Here is a 19,994-nt window from a genome sequence, read left to right on the forward strand (position 1 = left end):
CATGTATGAACACCACTGATGGAACATGAGCTTTCAATTACAAGCTGGAAACTTGACAAGTGACATGACTGTGATATTTGCCATGCTGGGACTTAACCTAAAAGAGAAGACTGAAAAGATCAACTGAGAAGAAACAAAGAAGAAGAAACAGCTGAGTTGGGCCTGTGTTTGCTGGAGATTTGAAGGCCACACAGGAAACTGTGAGAAGAGGGACAAGGACCAGTGAGAGGTCAAGCCGGATGAGTTAGGGTGAGCGTGTGGGGAATTGGATTGAATATTGAGGCCCACCCGCCCCTTTCCTGATGGCTGCCCAAAGTGCCCTTTTGTTGAGGCAACTTTTAAAAATTTATTTATTTATTTATTTTTATATGTGTGGGCGTGCGGAGTCCTGTCTGTGCCCCTCAACAATAATATTTAACTATTAATCACAGTTTTGCTAAATAAAAGGATCTGGCTTGCATCAGTCACATGATCACATTTAACCAATGATCGCTCTTGACGGCAGAACGCGCTGGTTACGAGCCGGGAACGAGCTCACAAAGAGCACGCGCATTTTTTGCGGTCCGGAGCTGTAGGAGAAACACAAATGCGACAAAACCAGTAAGTAGGTGTACAGCGTACACTGTAGTCTATAGCACACAAGAGTTTTTTTTATTACGTACACGGTTGTAAGTTGTCTTGTGCAGTAGCGGTTTTTGATACGGGCGACACGGGCGGTTGCCCAGGGCGGGATCGTGGTGGGGGGCGGCATAACGGGCATCGGCAAAAAAAAATATTAAAAATTGCTTGTACTCATGCTGCCCCGACATCAGCCAGCGCATATTGGGAATGTCATAGGCACCGATCGGTTTTCTATCGCTCATTTGCTGGGAGTAAGGACGCCCTCGCAAAATAAAACATAATAAAAACAAAACAACAAACACAAAAACACCAGACATTATGATACAGACTTGTAATTTGCGCCGATGTTTTTTCGAAATTCTATACGCGAAAAGTGAACGCGAGAGGTGCGCCTGCTCGCTGCTGAAGTCAAAGTAAACTTTATTGTCATCTCCGCTACATACAGTCCAGTATATAGAGAGACGAGACGACGAGGCTCCAGTTACAGCAGTGCAAGTAAACAAACAATATATATAAGAAGAGTAAGAAAATATACACTTTAGGACTCGGGGTAAAGGGATCAATAACAATTGAAAATTTATAATTTACAGTTTGATGATTTAAAGTCTCACACAAGCCGTCGAAAGGGGAGGGGGGCCGACTGCTTCCAAATAGAGCACATTTCATTTATAATGATGTAAATCCAAGCCCATTATCTATTCATGATTTGAATCCTGGGTTGTGTGAAATCCCAGAAATAAACCCTAGACAAAGTGAATCTGTGAACTAGGTGTAGATCTATTAGGTTATGTTGTGGTGATCCTCGAGTTGGGGGATTTGTCTTCATACTGGAGTGCAAAATTCAAACCAATGTAAGATGGACAAGAAAAGTTCAAAGCCATCAGGTGCTCAGTTTAGAAAAAAGAGAAAAGAAGAGGAGGAGAAACAAGCAAAAGATGCAGGTAAGCAGATGTGTCATTGGATAATGGCAGGTCATCCTGAAACAATCAGAATCAGAATCAGAATACTTTATTAATAATGAATAATAATAATAATAATGGATTGGATTTATATAGCGCTTTTCAAGGCACCCAAACCTGTCACTAAACCTGACAAGCGAGCTCTCACTCCTAACTGAAGACGAGGAATGCAGCTCCAAAGAGCAATAACATGGCAGTTAAAGAGAGACAGTGGAGAATACAGGACAAAGTGGAAAGAGAACTTCCTGTTATTGCACTGTTGAAGTGGGAGAGGACAACGGAGTGAGAGGAGTAGGTGAGAACACAGAGGAATGCTGTTATTTAATGTAGAAAATCAAAATTTGGGTTAGCAAACCTGGGGAAAAGAAAACTGACTGCTTAAGTGGGAAAATTGTGAAGGAGTCTGAAACACTGCAAAAAGAAACATATACAAAATCACACAAACAGAAAATGTATTAACCTTACTAACACTTACAAAGACAAGAGAGCTCATGAAGATTAGACAGCATCTTCAGCATGTGAGTCTGTTTATCATCTTGTCCAAGTCACTTAGTGTGATGAAAAAGTGATACAAAGATCGTTGGACTCATAGCAAAGTAGTTAAAAACGATCAAATTATAGCAGAGAAATGTGTAGGAAAGGCAGCTTTGAGAACATGCCCTGATGGATCTGCAGCTCCACTGCACAGACATCGATTAAATCTGACTAATAACACACATGCAATGAAAATCAGCTTGTTATCTTTCATCAGTGTTAAAATAGTGTGAATTTAACACACTTAAACCCTGAAGTTGAGGAATAACTCAGGGAAGTTCCATGACAGTAGAGTGATTCTTGTGAAAAGGAAAAAGTGATTAAAGCTTAAAGTAGTTTTTAGAATAGTGAATTAGGAGTGCTCCTGTACAGATTGATCAAAAGAAGTGATTACTGTAGAAAGAAAATAAAAATAATTCAATAATGTGGTAATGTTTAAATATGCATTGTCACTGCAACTTTTTGAGATATGACTCAGTATGCAAACTAGTTGACTGGGGACAGGAAAAGAAAAAGAAGAACTTGAGTTGCCTGTCTGACTGGATGAGTGAGGCTTGCACTGAAAGAGACACTGTGACTGTGTGAGAAGAAAGGCTTGGTAACAGACAGGATAATTAAATAAACTGGTCAGGTCTGTGACTAAGTGCAGTAGTCCAGATTTGGAAAAGAAATTTAGAATTTAGTGATGATAGATTGTTATAACGTCTTTAGAAAGGGCTTAATGAGAATATTACTGTTGGGCAAACTGTGCGGCTTTTAACAAGATTTTCTGTGTATTGAGCAGGTGAGACTATGTCAGTTGACCTCAGACAGTCAGGACGCTGAAGAACCTGAGGCAAAACTTTTCTGTGATTGAGATTTTTGGGGTTTTTGTTTTAGTGATGGGTTGATTCTGACAGTTAGGTTTGGGTTGTTTTCTTATTTTAATAGAGGGAGTTTTATTAGTCATGGACAAGATTAGAACTGGGCCCTTTAAAATTGTAACAGTGCACTTAAGATAAAACCTGTCAGGTGATGATGTTTTGTGCTCTGATGAGCTAATAATCAGCTCTCTTTTTCTCATTTTTGTTCTAAGCAGGCCTGGAAGATTGAATTAACAGCGCTGAAAATTTTTTCGGGAGAACAAATTTAGTATGAGCATTTCCAGATTATAATGGGCTGAGGAAAAGCCGACCTGTGGGGACCTGATCAGGTTGTAAGTCCCTGTCTAAAGTGAATGCAGCGAGTCAATCCAGTCCAAGAGCATAAAGAACTCTTTTCCTAAGAAAAACAAAAAACAAAACAAAATAAATCAAATGAATGAGCTCACGTTGCTGAGGGTGGAGAATCTGATTATTTGCGCGGGAGTCTCCACTATCAGCAATATCTGGTGTGAATGCGTGTGATTGGACTGACAATGTGGACTAAAGGTTGGACTGACTGGACACTGAGATAAAGACTGGACCAAGAGTAGGATGAGTAGATGTTGACAAACAATTCACCACGCTGGCAAGAGAAAGGGGATGCTTTGCTTTGCTATGCTTTGTTTTGCTTTTGCCATGAGCAGGAGGAGCGGAAGACTTAATTCTGGGGCTGCTGATTTTGGGTTGCTGATGTTTGCTTTGAGAAAATTCTGTTTTATTGACTGGGTTTAGATTATGGTAGTAACTTATATAGTGGGGAAAATACCAAATGCTAAAGGGGAGAAAATGTTGGATGTTACTGATGTTACTATTAACAAAAGCAGGCCACTGTAGAAGTCAATTAAATTTGATAGAGGAAAATAATTACAACCAAAGTAATATTTATGAGTCCAATAGGGGATCACTAGACTTTTCATATAAAAATGCAGTTATAGAATAACAAAGACTTGTCCAAGTGACCAAGATTTTTTTCCCTTTAAAACAGTAAATTATTAAAAGAGCTGGTACTGGAGGGAGACAGGAGCAAAGTAAAGAAAGCATATATATTTTGGGTAAGTCTGATAAAGTAAAATAAAATGTATTTAGAGCAGGAAACAAAAGGGAGAAAAGTCCTGACGGTGGATTACACTAGGACTGAGGACCTGATTGAGCGTGCCACCGGCTTCAGTGACAGTAACCTCTGGCTGGACTGGGTGGCTCAAAATGGTAAAGAACATGTATCTGATTGTGTTGCCTGTGCTTCAGCTAGACCATTGTTCACGGAGCCCGCACCACTGTATCCAGAGGACAAGTGGGGCTATGACTGCATGTTGCGGTTGACTAGAGAAGCGGTGAGTACTGGCAACTGGACTATCTTGTCCAGTTTATTTCCCCTGATTCACAAGCAAACGCAAGTAGGACCATTCATGTCCAAACGAAACAACTACACATGCTTTAAATTCTCACGGATACGGTAAAGCACAAGTTGGGAGAGATTGACCCAAGTTGGTGCTCTGTCACACTCACGGGGAGAACCACAAACAATGTAAGCCAAACGAACACTTTAATTGGAACAAGGGCAAGAAGTGGGCTCTATTATTATTGTGGACGTAACACCCTTTTGGTTCGTGCCCATATAGGAAGTGAAGGGACGTGCGCAATGGTGCGACTCGGAGCTCCACTCATGCTAATCGGGAACAAAGTAAAAGCCATACCACAATGCAACACACGCACATTGGCGGCCAGACGTAAGAGACACATTTTTGGCAAAGAGAGGGACACAGAGGATACATGCTTATGACCCTAGAATGAACTCGCCTACCTGGATTGACTCAATAGGAGTGCCCAGCAGAGATCCAGATGAGTATAAACTAGTGGACCAAATAGCTTCAGGATTTGAATGTATGTTCATATGGATAACTCCAAATAAGAATGTTGATCACATAAACTATGTCCATTATAATGTGCTGAGACTCTCTAACCTGACCAGAGATGCCATGCAGGGATTCGCAGAACAGTTGGGTCCGACCTCGTTGATGGGAGTGCAAAATCGAATGGCCCTAGACATGTTGTTGGCGGAGAAAGGGGGCGTGTGTGCCATGTTTGGAGCAGTGTGTTGTACCTTGATCCCCAACAACACTGCTCCAGATGGCTCAGTAACCCGAGCTCTGGAGGGGCTGAAAACTCTGTCTAAAAACATGCATGAACATTCGGGAATTGACAATCCGCTGGATAGCTGGATGACCTCAGTGTTTGTGAAATGGAAGGGGTTTTTCATGTCTGCAATGTTTTCTACTGCCGCTTTTTAGGGATACTGGTCACCAGCGGTTGTTGTCTCATTCCTTGTGCCAGAGGACTGCTGGAAAAGGTAATAACGAGGGCAGTGGACCCCGGAACGGTGGTTCCAGTGGCCATGATGCCATATTGTGCTCATGAAAGTGTTGATGCTCAGTCTATTCAAGGTCTTAAGCTTCATTTGGCGCGATGTCCTGACGATCTATTGTGTAAGTGACTTGGAGCAGCAGAAGGTTAAACCGCATACACGCTTACAAACACAAATGATTTAAACATAGGCCAGGCCGAGGGCCTGGAATTCATTTAGCTTCTAACTGCATTTGAGCTGCCTAGTAACAAGTGACAGAAGAAGAGTCAAGAAATTGTAAGTCCCCAGGAATCATCTGGAAGGTGAAACAAATTGCCATGTATCGAAGAATGTGATAGAAAGAGGAACGTCTCTTTCTGTTTTTATGCTGATATGGTGATGGTGTATATCTGACCCTGGGTGTGTTTAATAAAATTAAAAGTGTTGCTCACACACATAAAGAACATTAAGATTAAGTAAATTAAGATTAAGTAAAGATTAAGTAAAGTTAATATAAAGGATAGAGCCCAGAACATGATATTGTGAACCAACTCTGAATAATTAAAGGAACAATAGATTAAAACAGTAGATTATTGAGGTGTAGCAGAGAGAGGTGTTTTGTTTTCTATCCTTTACAGGAGAAGATTTCAGGACCACAGTGACTACATTGGTGGCGAGAATCCTGGAAGCCCCAGACCAAACCAACCAGAGAAAGGGGAACCCAAAAAGAAGCACAGAGCACAGAGAACCATAGTTCCAGAAAATGTGTTGTTTAGGAAATTAAAAGCTCGTTAGACACAGGTTAAATGTGAGCATAAAAGTAATGAAGAGTAATGAGAGGGACTTTAGGAATAGTTGCAGGATTTCTATGTTATGTAAATTGTCCAAACCGGGCCGGATATGCTCTACCCATTAAAGCGGGCGAAGAAACCAGGACTAAGTTTTGAAAATGAAACGGGTTAACTCTATAGAGGATGTTTCCAAAGACTGACAAAATAATCTAGGACCTTTTACCAGAAAAGCTAATTGTATCTGTTTGGAGTTTACAGTGAGCACTGAGGGAAGTCAGAAGTGGGTTTAAACTGGGATTCTGGGTAAAAAAGGGGGTGTAGGAAGTAGATTTAGGACATTTCACAGGTGCTGTCTTGGAGCTTTATTTATTTGTTGTGGATAGAAGTAATTATGACAGAATAATAAGGAAACATTGAAAACATACAACCCGTTGAGGGGACAGATAGGGTTGGGCAATTGAAAGGTTTCATTTTGTTTAGCATAATCTCTTATGTTATATTTTAGCCTTTTAACATGCAAGTAAACTTAATGGGATAAAATAGGAATTATGTTGTGTTTCTTAGGAAACACGAAAAGGGGGAGAACTGTAATGTAATTAATATATTCTTAGTGCCTATTTTCTGATCATATTGTTTTATGTACTTTAATAGTGAAGGTTTGTAAAGCAAGGCCACTTTTGACTCACAAACTAAGTGCTCAGCCAGACTGAAAAACAGGAAGTTAGTGTAGAAATATACAAGCACATTAATAAATACAGAAAGCCAGAAAGAAAAGAGGAACTTGTACCATATAAGGAGTTGTTGAAACTGTGTGATGTGTAAAGTACCAAAATAACACCTATATGAGACACATTTTATGATTCTAATATTAGAGATCCTGCAACTGCCGAGACCTCTTCCCTCTGACCCCTCCCCAAACCCTCAAACCCTCCTACCCACCTCGACATACAAACTCTGTGTGGCTTCACGTGTTCTGTTGATGTTTACATGATCGAAATAACTTGAACACAAACAAACAAAGAGGAAGACCGCACTGGAAGGAAAAAACTACAAGTCCCAGCATCCTCTGTGTTTAGGGAGGAGCAGTGAAAGTGAAAGTATTGAGCCTCCGTTCAGAGCAGCAGGAGGAGGAAGGTGTAGCTGAGGCAGATGAGTGTTAACATGAATATGTTTCTTCTTATGACATAAAATAATTCCACGCTGTTCGTGTCTGTAGGTGAAATGTGAGGCCGGTCGGCTCCTCTGAGCGCTGGTTTCCTGTAAGTAGAGAGGAAGTGAGTTTAGCTGAGCCTCCGTTTAGTGTGAGAGAGCAGGAGGAGAGTGAGAGCTGTGCTGAGGCAGGGTGAGTGTTAACACCGCTCTGACATTACTGTGTCTCTGTGGCGGGAACAACAGGCTCCGTCAGTGGAGGCAAAAATAATCAGACTTTGGTTTTTCAAAGGAAACAACTTTATGTCGGAAGTTCCCGCACGCTCATTGGATAACGATGTGTCAATCTCGAGCTATTAGCCAATGAGCGTGCGGATTCACAGAAAGACCCGCCTTTATCACGGGACTTTAAAAACTACAATGGCGACAGAAACTCCGTGAGTGGAGTTCAGGGTGACATGACTAAAGCAAATCTTTCAAATAATCCCACCATCAACGGGATGTTGTCTCCTTTACTTTCTTTAAGTTAAACTTAAAGAAATCCAGACGCTTTTCTTGGACTGTTGGTTTCAGTGTTTAGTCTCATTCACACACTCCCTCAGACTCTTCACACACACTGATTTGCTGACATAAACACAGTCCTGTGTGCTTTCTTGGCTTCACACACACACTGAGGACCATCTACAGACTGTGAGCTCCGTCTTCTTTGTCTTTGGAGCCGAACTCTGACAAAGTTAGGAACAAAACTTTCTCCAGTGTGTGAACTTTCCTCCTAGACTCAGTCTGAGCAGTCAGACCACATATTTCTGAAACAGCACATGAAGGTGTGGCTCACACACACACAGGTGAAGGAAACAGCTGCAGTATTAAAAACTGCTTCACTGTCTACAAATATATGAACTGAATGTTTCTTTCAGGCTGTAAAAACCTTATTTATCCTCCATTACAGTCCTGCATTCAGAGGATTACTTCTGTTATATTAGTACATGTATTTTATTCTGATGAACACATGAAACTCTGAGCTGGATTGAATCCATTGAATCAGAGTCCAGGACTCAGACTAAACACACTGAATGTGTCCTGAGCTCGGCCGCTGTTCCACAGTAACTGCTGTCAGAGTCACTGTTACTGAGTTAGCTTAGCTAGCAGAGCAGCTAGCAGTTAGAGTATGAACTCTGTAAGCAGTCAGCTCGGTCCTGGATATTGTTACTGACATAAAGCTGCTCTCTGCAGCCATGTTTGACCTGCTGCTTTGTAGGACTACAGTAATGGAGGATTTGGAGGCTGAACTCGGCTCTGTGACACCTTTTGTAGTGAACTGATGAAAGCTGCGTCTCAGATGGATGTTAGTCCAACACATCAGACACGACCTCTGCAGCTCTCAGTTGATGTGCACATGAATGATTTGTGTTTCCTCTGCAGGTGAAGGTAGAAAGTGTGTGAGAGCTGATGTGAATTGAGCAGCATGGATCAGTGTGAGGACAGAGAGGAGGGAGTCCCTCCCTCTAAAACCACTCTGTGTGGGGAACATGAGAGCCAGACCAAAGCTCAGAGGTGAGATGACCATCTCTAACTGTCCATGACTCTTCTCCATGTCACAGCTCAGCACTCACATCACTGCTCCATCATTATTCACACTCATACCTCTGTGTGTGTTGTTTTAAAGCCCAGAGCTGTGGGGCGTACCAGGCTCAGCTGGACATAACCCTGAAACTAATCCAGAACCTGGACCTGAACCCAGCTGTGTTTCCTTAAAGAGCAACGTGTCAAAGGATTTTGTTTTAAACTTTAAAGGATGTTCTTCTGCTGCTGAGAGGTAATGTGTGTCTAGATGTTGTTCCTGACTCTGTGTTTTTGAATAAATCCTCATGTTTAATATCAGCTCAGCTCTTTTTCACACACATTTCTATGTTGGTATGTGAAGCGGTGTGTGTTGGAGTGTTTCCACAAACACAGCAGTCAGAGTGGAAAGAGTGGATGTTGTAGGAGGTGTTTGTGTAGTGAAGAGGCTGAGTGTCTGTAGGACTCCAGCTGCTCCAGCAGGTGTCTCCTTTGTGCTTTGCTTCAAACACAGTGTAGGGAGGAGCTTCCACTCAGGTGTTTCAGGTGTTGCTGGATGGAGGAGGACAAATAGTTTTTCCCTTCAGTGACACTTCAGCAGCTCAATGTTCTGGGGAGATGTTTGTCTTTATGAAGGTTTATGGATTATTGTTCTTACTTTGGTTAAACTGAGCAATACATTTTCCATCTAACATTTAAAGTAAATTTCCAGGTGAAAAAAAAGATCTGCAGCTGCAGCCTCTGTGATGTTTCACAGTCTGAAAGTAACAAATTCAACCAGAGTTCAAACAAAGGCTTAATATACGTGTGTATTTGATATAATGCCAACAAGTACAAATAGGTGATCTTACAGGTCTTAATCACAGAGGTCTGATAAGTCTGGTGACTTTCACAGTCAGCAATTTTGCTGCCTTTTATTTTATATTGGCCTTTTTAAAGCCCTTCAAATGCTCCCACATTCATACAGAGCTTTTAATAGCAAACTCCTTTACAGTCCTTCTGCTCTCACACACGATCACACGACTGATTTGTCTGCAGCAGCTGTGTTACTGCTAGTATTTTATTATGTGTGTAATCTCCTCATATTGTTCCTGTGGTTTAGTTTGACTTCCTTCTGCAAACTCAGCTGCTCTGTTGCTGATACACGTCTCCATGAATATGATTGATCAGATGCTGCCAACACCATGTGTTTCATGTGAACGCTCAGCTGAAACCCTGGGTTGACTTATCGAGTTAATAACAAGCTTCACGTGACTGTGAATGCTAAAGTGAATCCAGATAAAGGAAAGAGACCCTGCTAATGTTGGACTCACTTCTTAGTGTAGATCCCAGGAGGAAGTTCAACATAGCAGCCATTCTTTGTGATTTCCATTTAACAGTGGAATACAGGGACTTAATCGTTAAGTAAGAAGAAAGTTTGAAGCCTAATCTTGAAAGTAGAGATAGTGTCTGTCTCCTGAATCCAAACTGGAAGCTGGTTCCACAGAAGAGGGGCCTGAAAACTGAAGGCTCTGCCTCCCATTCTACTTTTAAATACTCTAGGAACAACAAGTAGGCCTGCAGAGTGAGAGCGAAGTGCTCTAATAGGGTAATATGGTACTACAAGGTCATTAAGATAAGATGGGGCCTGATTATTTAAGACCTTGTATGTGAGGAGCAGGATTTTGAATTCTGGTTTTAACAGGAAGTCAATGAAGGGAAGCCAAAACAGGAGAAATCTGCTCTCTCTTTCTAGTCCCTGTCAGGACTCTTGCTGCAGCATTTTGGATTAGCTGAAGGCTTTTCAGGGAGTTTTTAGGACATCCTGATAATAATGAGTAACAGTAGTCCAGCCTGGAAGTAATAAATGCATGAACTAGTTTTTCAGCGTCACTCTGAGACAGGATATTTCTAACTTTAGAGATGTTGCACAAATGGAAGAAAGCAGTCTTACATATTTGTTTAATATGTGCATTGAAGGACATGTCCTGGTCAAAAATGACTCCAAGGTTCCTCACAGTGTTACTGAAGGCCAAGGTAATGCCATCCAGAGTAAGAATCTGCTTAGATACCATATTTCTAAGATTTTCAGGGCCGAGTACAATGACCTCAGTTTGATCTGAATTAAGAAGCAGAAAGTTAGTGGCCATCCAGGTCTTTATGTCTTTAAGACATTCCTGCAGTTTAACTAATTGGTGTGTGTTATCTGGCTTCATGGACAGATAGAGCTGGGTGTGCTTTGTCTTCTGATGATGCTGCCTTGGTGATTTTAACATCCATGTCTGCTGTGACTCTAAACTTCTGGTCAAGGACTTTTTAAATATTATTGACTCTTTTAACTTGACCCAGTGGGTTACTGGTCCCACGCATGAAAAAGGTCACACACTAGACTTGGAGCTTTTTCAGAGGCTGGATGTGTGCATCACTGAAATATCTGAGTTGGGCATCTCCGATAATTTTCCTGTGTTGTTCACTCTGACGCTGCGCTGCTCGGTAGATAAGCCGTGCACCTCAGCGCATAAAAAGTGAGCGCTTAATGCTCTAACAGCGCCGCTTTTTCTGCTGCCTTTATGGACTCTGGAATAATCAACTCCAGCTGTTAGTGTTGAGGACCTTTCGGACATTCTTCATTCTACCTGCACTGATATTTTGGACTCTACTGCTCCGTTCAGGACTCTGCGCGCTCAGCATTTATCAGAGCTGTGGTTGAATGAACATACGCGCTCCCTTAGACGTGACTGTAGACGCGCCGAAAGGAGATGGAAAAAGGACAGATTGTATGTTTCTCTACAGATTTTAAGGACTTTCTGTCTTTCTGCTCACCAAGAAGCTGTAAAAACTGCAGACACAGTTTGTCTTAAACTTAGTGTCAGTAAACAGTCACAGGCCTCAGGTACTTCTTAATGTCCTCAATCGTTTTCTTCGTTCACGTGATAATGTCGGAGTCATTTCTTCACCAAGTATTTGTGATGATTTTTTAGCATTTTTAACAACAAGGTTCTATCTATTAGGGCTCTTGTCTCGCCGACAGGAGTCTTTCTCCTGTGTGCTCAGCTGTCTTAGAGCAGTTTGATCCTGTTGAATTTAATAAAGGACCCAAGATGCCGACACTGCTGTGACGTGAGTGAGCTTTATTGAAACAGTGAAGTGCAGTGGAGATGGCCTGTGCAGAAGCTAAGAAAACCTCTACTGAAAAAACTAAAAAACTAACCTGAAACCTTAAACGGAGACACAGGGAGATAACACAGACCAACCAGCAACAAGCAGGAGAAAACAAAGGGCTCATATACACAAAAGAGCAATCAGGGAATGAGAAAAGGGAGGGAGACAAAGCAGGATTCATTGGACATAACCAGACAAGGGGAAGCAAAAGTAGACACACTAACGTAGGACATGGCACTGTCAAAATAAAACAGGAAGTGAACACAGAGACACAATACTAACACAGTACAGAGGGAACACAGAAACCAAAACCTCAGAACTAGAAAATCTTAATCAGAATCAAATTGTAACAAAAGACAATAACAATCAACACAAAACTACTGAGTCCACAGACTCGGGACATACATCGGCTCAAACTGTGGTCATAAATATTTTGTACTTGTAAATCAGACTGTGTAGTTGTGAACTGAGTTTTGTAACATTGTAAACAAAATATCTAAAAAGTTTATGTTTTTGCGTTCATTGATTTGTGTGTGTAAAAATGTAAAAAATGTAAGAAATGTAAGAAACATTAGAACTACTTTTGCTGACACAAAGTTTGGCGAGCACTGCAAGTTGTCACTTTAAACCAGTCACTGATATAAAGAGAGCACCTTGTTCCAGGGCATCTGAGCATGGAGGGAAAGCTTTATGCAGGAGATGGTAAGAGCTGTTGGGACTAAAGAAACTGAGCAGAAAACTACAGACATCTGGAAACTGAGTTGTTAATTCTCAGTGGGATCACCAGGACTAGCAAAGCTTCACCATGACAGTCATCTGATTGACTGAACCCATCCAAACATCACTTCATGGACCTTTAGCTTGTGTCTGCGTGTGGACAGACATAACATGAGCTAATTATTCATTACTCCTCCACAGAGTGGACCAGGAGAGAGCAGAGGTTTCCACTGGTCAGTCTGCACAGCAACATCAAACACACCTGGACTCTGTGGTTATGGTTTGTAGTACTACGTTTACATTTGTTCTTTTCAGTCACCTCTATGCTGCACTTTGTGGACCAGAGGATTGTCAGTGTGTCCAACATAAATCAGAGTTTGGGCTCCATGATTTCAGTCAGATTGGGGTGACTGTAGCTCAGGAGGTGAGCAGGTCAGCTACTAGTCAGAAGGTTTGTGAATCAAACCCTGGCTGGCAAATGTACTGGGTAACGTACTAAACCCAAGCTGCCCTCTGATGCATCCACCAGAGTGTGAAAGAAAGTATTTAAGCATAGAACAATGTGCTTGGTTGAATGAGGCATGTTGTATAAAATGCTTTGTGTGCACAGAGTATCAAAGAGAGCTATAGAAGAACCAGTCCATTTACCACTGGGTAATTCATATAGTCTTCTTTTCTAGCATCTGGAGGACAACATCACAACATTTGTGAAGAATGAGCTGGAGAAAATCAAGAAGGTTCTGAGTCCAGATCACCCAGAAACCATAAAAAGCCAGATGGAGGATGAGGAGATATTTGAAGGTGAGGATGAAGATGAAAGAAAGAGCTGCAGAGAAGCATTTCTGAAGATCACACTCCACTTCTTGAGGAGACTTAAGCAGCATGAGATGGCTGACCATCTGCAGAGCAGTAAGAGAATTTATCTAAAGACTGAATATTGATCTTTCCTAATAGCTCAAGAAATGAACCAGTAGACATTCATCCTTTCAGGGTACTGAAAGGCTATGATATTTATTGTATAATATTTTTTTCTGAATTTCTTACCTTCAGAATTTGCTCCACTCTGTAAACATGAACTTAAAGCCCAACTGAAGAAGAAGTTCCAGTGTGTGTTTGAGGGCATCGCTAAAGCAGGAAACCCAACCCTCCTGAATCAGATCTACACAGAGCTCTACATCACAGAGGGAGGGACTGCAGAGGTCAATGATGAACATGAGGTCAGACAGATTGAAACAGCATCCAGGAAACCAGACAGACCAGAAACAACAATCAGACAAGAAGACATCTTTAAAGCCTCACCTGGAAGAGATGAACCAATCAGAACAGTGCTGACAAAGGGAGTGGCTGGCATTGGGAAAACAGTCTTAACACAGAAATACAGCCTGGACTGGGCTGAAGACAAAGCCAACCAGGACATCCAGTTCATATTTCCATTCACTTTCAGAGAGCTGAATGTGCTGAAAGAGGAAAAGTTCAGCTTGGTGGAACTTGTTCATCACTGCTTTAATCAAACTAACGAATCAGGAATCTGCAGGCTTGAAGACTTCCAGGTTGTGTTCATACTTGATGGTCTGGATGAGTGTCGACTTAATTTGGACTTCAAAAAAACTAAAATCCTGACTGAAACCAGAAAGTCCACCTCATTGGATGAGCTGCTGACAAACCTCATCAGAGGGAACCTGCTCCCTTCTGCTCGCCTCTGGATAACCACACGACCTGCAGCAGCCAATCAGATCCCTCCTCACTGTGTCGACATGGTGACAGAGGTCAGAGGGTTCACTGACCCACAGAAGGAGGAGTACTTCAGGAAGAGATTCAGACATGAGGAGCAGGCCAGCAGGATCATCTCCCACATCAAGAAAGCTCGAAGCCTCCACATCATGTGCCACATCCCAGTCTTCTGCTGGATCACTGCTACAGTTCTGGAGGATGTGCTGGAAACCAGAGAGGGAGGAGAGCTGCCCAAGACCCTGACTGAGATGTACATCCACTTCCTGGTGGTTCAGGCCAAAGTCAAGAGTATCAAATATGATGGAGGAGCTGGAACAGATCCACACTGGAGTCCAGAGAGCAGGAAGATGATTGAGTCTCTGGGAAAACTGGCTTTTGATCAGCTGCAGAAAGGAAACCTGATCTTCTATGAATCAGACCTGACAGAGTGTGACATTGATATCAGAGCAGCCTCAGTGTACTCAGGAGTGTTCACACAGATCTTTAAAGAGGAGAAACAACTGTACCAGAACAAGGTGTTCTGCTTCATCCATCTGAGTGTTCAGGAGTTTCTGGCTGCTCTTCATGTCCATCTGACCTTCATCAACTCTGGACTCAATCTGCTGGAAGAACAACAAACAAGCTCTCAGACAGAGAAATATTTTTATCAGAGTGCTGTGGACAAGGCCTTACAGAGCCCCAATGGACACCTGGACTTGTTCCTTCGTTTTCTCTTGGGTCTGAAGACTAATCAAACTCGTTTGCAAGGCCTGATGACACAAACAGGAAGTAGCTCACAGACCAATCAAGAAGCAGTTCAGTACATCAAGGAGAAGCTCAGTGAGAATCTGTCTGCAGAGAAAAGCATCAATCTGTTTCACTGTCTGAATGAACTGAATGATCGTTCTCTAGTGGAGGAGATCCAACAGTCCCTGAGTTTAGGAAGTCTCTCCACAGATAAACTGTCTCCTGCTCAGTGGTCAGCTCTGGTCTTTATCTTACTGTCATCAGAAAAAGATCTGGATGTGTTTGACCTGAAGAAATATTCTGCTTCAGAGGAGGCTCTTCTGAGGCTGCTGCCAGTGGTCAAAGCCTCTAAAAAAGCTCTGTAAGTCATAAAGTTTCTATTATTTAATTTATCGTAACTTTATTTATGATGATTTATATCTTTTTTTTTTTAGTCTGAATAGCTGTAACCTGTCAGAGAGAGCATGTGAAGCTCTGTCCTCATCTCTTCAACTAGAAGACTGTGTGCTCAGAGCTCTAGATCTGAGTAACAACAACCTCCAGGACTCAGGTTTGACAGTACTGTTTTCTGGATTGAAGACTGGAAACTGGAAACTGGAAACACTCAGGTCAGATATTGTTGTTTGTGATTTGACTTGAAATTTGCAACTTAAACACTACATTTATTTTTATACTGACATATCCTTACTTTGAAATCTTTTTCAAAGGTTTTTCTTCTAAAACCATTTAAAACCAGATTTTTAGTCAGTGAATCAGTGAGATTTAACTATCAGCTGCTAACAGTCTACATTTGCTTGTGCAAGAAGTTGAGAAAGTGTCAGAAATGAACAGATAAATAACTACAGGGCAGGACAGATAAACTTGTTGCAGTTTATCTATCATGCCTTGTAGTTATTTACCAGTGGGGTTTGATAAAGATCTGGTCAAGTTATTCACTTCTCAAAAGGAGGAACTACAGGGAAAAAACTACCAAGAAAATTTAGTTGTAATTGGTTGGTAGATCTGTCATGGAAACACACTGCCATCACCGTCTGTTTTGTTTTTGTCAAAATCACTGTAATATAATCACTGTACCTTTATATACATGTGACTTATATTAATGCTGCTGCCCTCTTGTGGCTAAAGTGTAATTATGTTATTGTTATTAGGGAAAACATTTGAGAGTAACATGCAAAATGAGTCAGCACTTTGGCTTTAGCTGAAGAACTCCTCATTTTTATGTAATCAGTTATAGTTGCATGTATTCATTATCATAATTTAACCTTTAATATTGATGTCTTAAATTGATTTTGAGTAAACTAGCAATAATTTTTATGGTTGTATTAAATAAATACATCACTAATAAATTATTTATTTCAGTAATTAATTAAAAATGTACATAATCAATTAAAAATATATATTGATAATGAATTATCCATTTATTTCATTTAAAATGTTTCATTATTTGTTTATGTACAATTCAAATTAGTTAGTTACAGATTTAATCAATTATTGGTTTATTTTCTATTTTATTTATTTTACTGACACATTCAATGAATTATTTAATGATGTATTTATTTAATTCACGTTGCTACTCCTGGCCCTGCATCGGTGTTCATAAATACATTTTATTTGTCATCTTCACCCATCAAAGTCAGGGGGCGGGGTTAATGCTGATCAAGTCAAAACCATTGCTTTGGTCTGGTGGGCGTTCTTTTTTTTTTAATGTTTATTTATAAGATTTTAAGTTCGAAGTTACATAAAATCACACCAGACAAAGGACATAAGATACAAAAACAATAACATTCAAGCACAGAAAAAAACCAAAAACAAACAAACAAACAAAAAAACCCAAACAGGAAAGAAAAGAAAAAATACACCGGTTAGCCAGTACAAATCAAAAGATCTTCTGTGTGAGGTTAGACAACAACAGAGAGTTCACCAGATGTGGGGGACAAGTCCAGGAAGGAATCAGGGTCCGGCAGAAGTGCAGTTTCACACAAACACAAAGTGCAGTCAAACAGGTTAAAGTTTATGTTGAATCCCTGTTAATATGATTGAGAAAAGGGCCCCAGATTTCGACAAACTTAAAATGAGTGTCAGCCAGACGATAACGAACCTTTTCAATATACAAACATGCAATCATCTCACGTAGCCAAACCCTAAACAATGGAGGAGATGGTGATTTCCAGGCTCTAAGAATAAGTCTTTTGGCTACAATCATGCCAAACATTAAGGCTTTCTGAAGAGGACGTCTGAGTGCCAATGAGGTTAGGGAGTGGTGGGCGTTCTTTTAGTGGGCTTTTCTCAAAACTATGTAGGCCCACACACCAGGGTTTGGACATGTGTGGACCCAAACTATACTTAAACTTTACCCTTTTTTGTGTGTCACCAAATACACTTTAATATTTTCTAGCCAAGCATGTAGTAGCATAATCTTTAAATATCTGCTTACTTTGTCAAAATGAACCTAATCATCTCAGATGATTTCAGTGATGTCTGCCAGCTCACCTTGCAAGTGGTCGAGCTTGTATACCGCTGACAACGTGGCACACAACTCGCATTACCCCCTGCTGACTATCTCTCCCGAGTTATTTATTTATGTTAGTTTTAACTGTTCCTGCAAAAAGTAAGCACGTGTTACTGATAAAAAGTCCAATAGAAGCAAAGTCTAAAATGTGAAAACAAACATGAGGGACAAACAGGAGCCTTTTTCAAGGCACAGGTTCAACAAACTGAGTCTAGCCACAAACTAGAGTTGGCAGCTGTGAGTTTTCGGTTCATGAAGGTCTGACCTGAGTTACTTTAAGTTAAGACTATGCTTCTGAAACAAGCATTAAATTATTAAAACTAACATTAAAAAGATGTTTAAGGAGGAAAGAGAGCATTTTCACGCTGTGCTGTTATTAGATAGTGAAGACTGCTGTTCAGCCTGCTCCAGAAATTATTAAACTGCCTTAAAAAAATATTATTAAACTGTATTCCAAAATAAAGTCTGATTAAGATCTGATCTTTGTTGGGGGGTTTTCAATAAGCAGTGTTACCTGTGTATATGCATGTTTTAATAAAAGAGATAATGTTGCTGTTTCAGTTAACTGTACAAGGCTTGTTAGACATAATGTCTTCTAATGTCCACAAGTCTGTATGATGTGTTTCATAGTTTCTAACAAGCCTTTTAAACTTAAGTTACTGCATTGCTGAAACACCAACATCTGCTTATTGAACAAAGAAAAAACAACAACAACAACAACAACCAAAGACCACACATCTGATTTTATTTATTTATTTTTGGTTTTATTTTAATAGACTTCCAAAAGTTATACCATATATCAGATTTCCAGTCATTTGAGCAGATAAGTGGCAGAACTATATTACTGAGGTACATGTTTACTTATTTAATTGATGTCTGTCAATAAATCTATTTAATTTAAATTCAAATAGCCCAAATCTGTATTAAAGCAACAGGTTCACTTATAAAGTATTCTGTAGTTATCTTAGTGTCCATCGCCCTTTCTTTTGAATCCCCTTTTTAACCCAGATCGGTCACTTTGAGGGTAAGCACAAGCTCCAGCAGCTGTGCGCTGACGAAACTAACTTAACAAACTTAACAAACTTAAAATCGTGTAATTTTCTCAAAGATCGACAGTGCGCCTGATGATCCAGTGAGCCTTATGGTCCAAATAATACGGTACATTTGCAAATTATGTGCACAATATTGGAACTAAATTATTTTATATAGACAAACAGCGGCCAGCATTAAACTGTGACTGTCACCAGGTAATGTGGGCGTGTTTCCTGAATAGCCAGCAGGTGTTAAACAGATGACAGGTGAACAGGATGCATGCAGGTAAACTCGAGGGCCCTTCGAGCTGATCGGTGGTGTCATGAGAATTTCAGCTCATTATTCATGTTACAGAAACACAGAGGTACGAGACCAGGCAGAAGACTTTCTGATTATTTGTTTTTAGTTAAAATAATTCCATTGTTGTCTAGTGATGGTGTGGTAAAGCTCTGTGAATGTGTCAAACATTTCCGGCTTTGTTGCTTCACCCAAAGACAGATCACACAAAGCCTCGTTTAACTGCTTATTATGAAGAACTGACATCTGCTGGTCATTTAATGTTCAGCAGCACTGCTGTGAGAATACCTGTAGGATACATACCAGTGGATATGTAAGCACATGCACAGCTGCAGGGCTAGAAGGGCCCAAATGAATTAAATAAATAGATTCTTAAATAATTAATTAAATGTGTCAATAAGTGATTAATTAAATATATTTAAAAATCAATAAATTTGTAATTAATTTATTGGAAATTACTTGGCATTAAATCAGTGATGTATATATTTAATTTATTAAGTATTTTGAACTTAATTCGTTAATGACATTTAATTCATTATTTAATGATGACTAATTGATTAATTATTGATGATTAATTAACCCTCCACACGATTTAACCTCTATAGAGATGATATTTTATCTAGATCATGTATTTTTCAAAGGTTCAGACCAGAAAGTTTAACATTATTATTTTTCTCATTATTGTCTCTTCAGATTGAGTGTCTGTAATCTCTCAGAGGGAAGCTGTGAAACTCTGTCTTCACTACTCAGCTCCCAGCCCTCTAATTTGAGAGAGCTTGACCTGAGTAACAATGACCTGAAGGACTCTGGAGTGAAAGTTTTGTCTTCTGGACTGAAAAGTCCATATTGTGAACTGGAAACACTCAGGTCAGCGTTCTCAAAATGTTCAGTAGATGAGGTTTAGATGTTTACATGTCTTTTTTAAATTCATTTTTGGCTGTAATTTCCTGTTTGCATTTAGCTATTTTTCTCTTCTCTGAGAGT

At 40.4% G+C, this 19,994-nt stretch overlaps 2 protein-coding genes across 2 annotated transcripts in view; both read left to right on the forward strand.

The window, feature by feature from the left end:
- LOC102796743 (NACHT, LRR and PYD domains-containing protein 3-like) overlaps nt 1-19,994 on the forward strand; it is a 155,761-nt gene that overhangs the window by 129,813 nt on the left and 5,954 nt on the right. The window contains exons 6-7 of the mRNA XM_087838417.1: nt 15,607-15,780; nt 19,704-19,877. Of these exons, the coding sequence (XP_087694543.1) occupies nt 15,607-15,780; nt 19,704-19,877 (348 nt within the window). The remainder of the gene's footprint in view (nt 1-15,606; nt 15,781-19,703; nt 19,878-19,994) is intronic.
- LOC148105919 (NLR family CARD domain-containing protein 3-like) lies at nt 13,477-15,537 on the forward strand. Its single transcript, XM_087839004.1, has 2 exons — nt 13,477-13,624; nt 13,766-15,537. Exons 1-2 carry the CDS (start codon nt 13,492-13,494, stop codon nt 15,535-15,537), a joined length of 1,905 nt encoding a protein of 634 aa, XP_087695130.1. The 5' UTR covers nt 13,477-13,491.

Source organism: Neolamprologus brichardi, chromosome 3 (assembly GCF_056152115.1).
Source record: "Neolamprologus brichardi isolate AB-2024 chromosome 3, ASM5615211v1, whole genome shotgun sequence".
In the NCBI taxonomy this organism is placed as follows: domain Eukaryota; kingdom Metazoa; phylum Chordata; class Actinopteri; order Cichliformes; family Cichlidae; genus Neolamprologus; species Neolamprologus brichardi.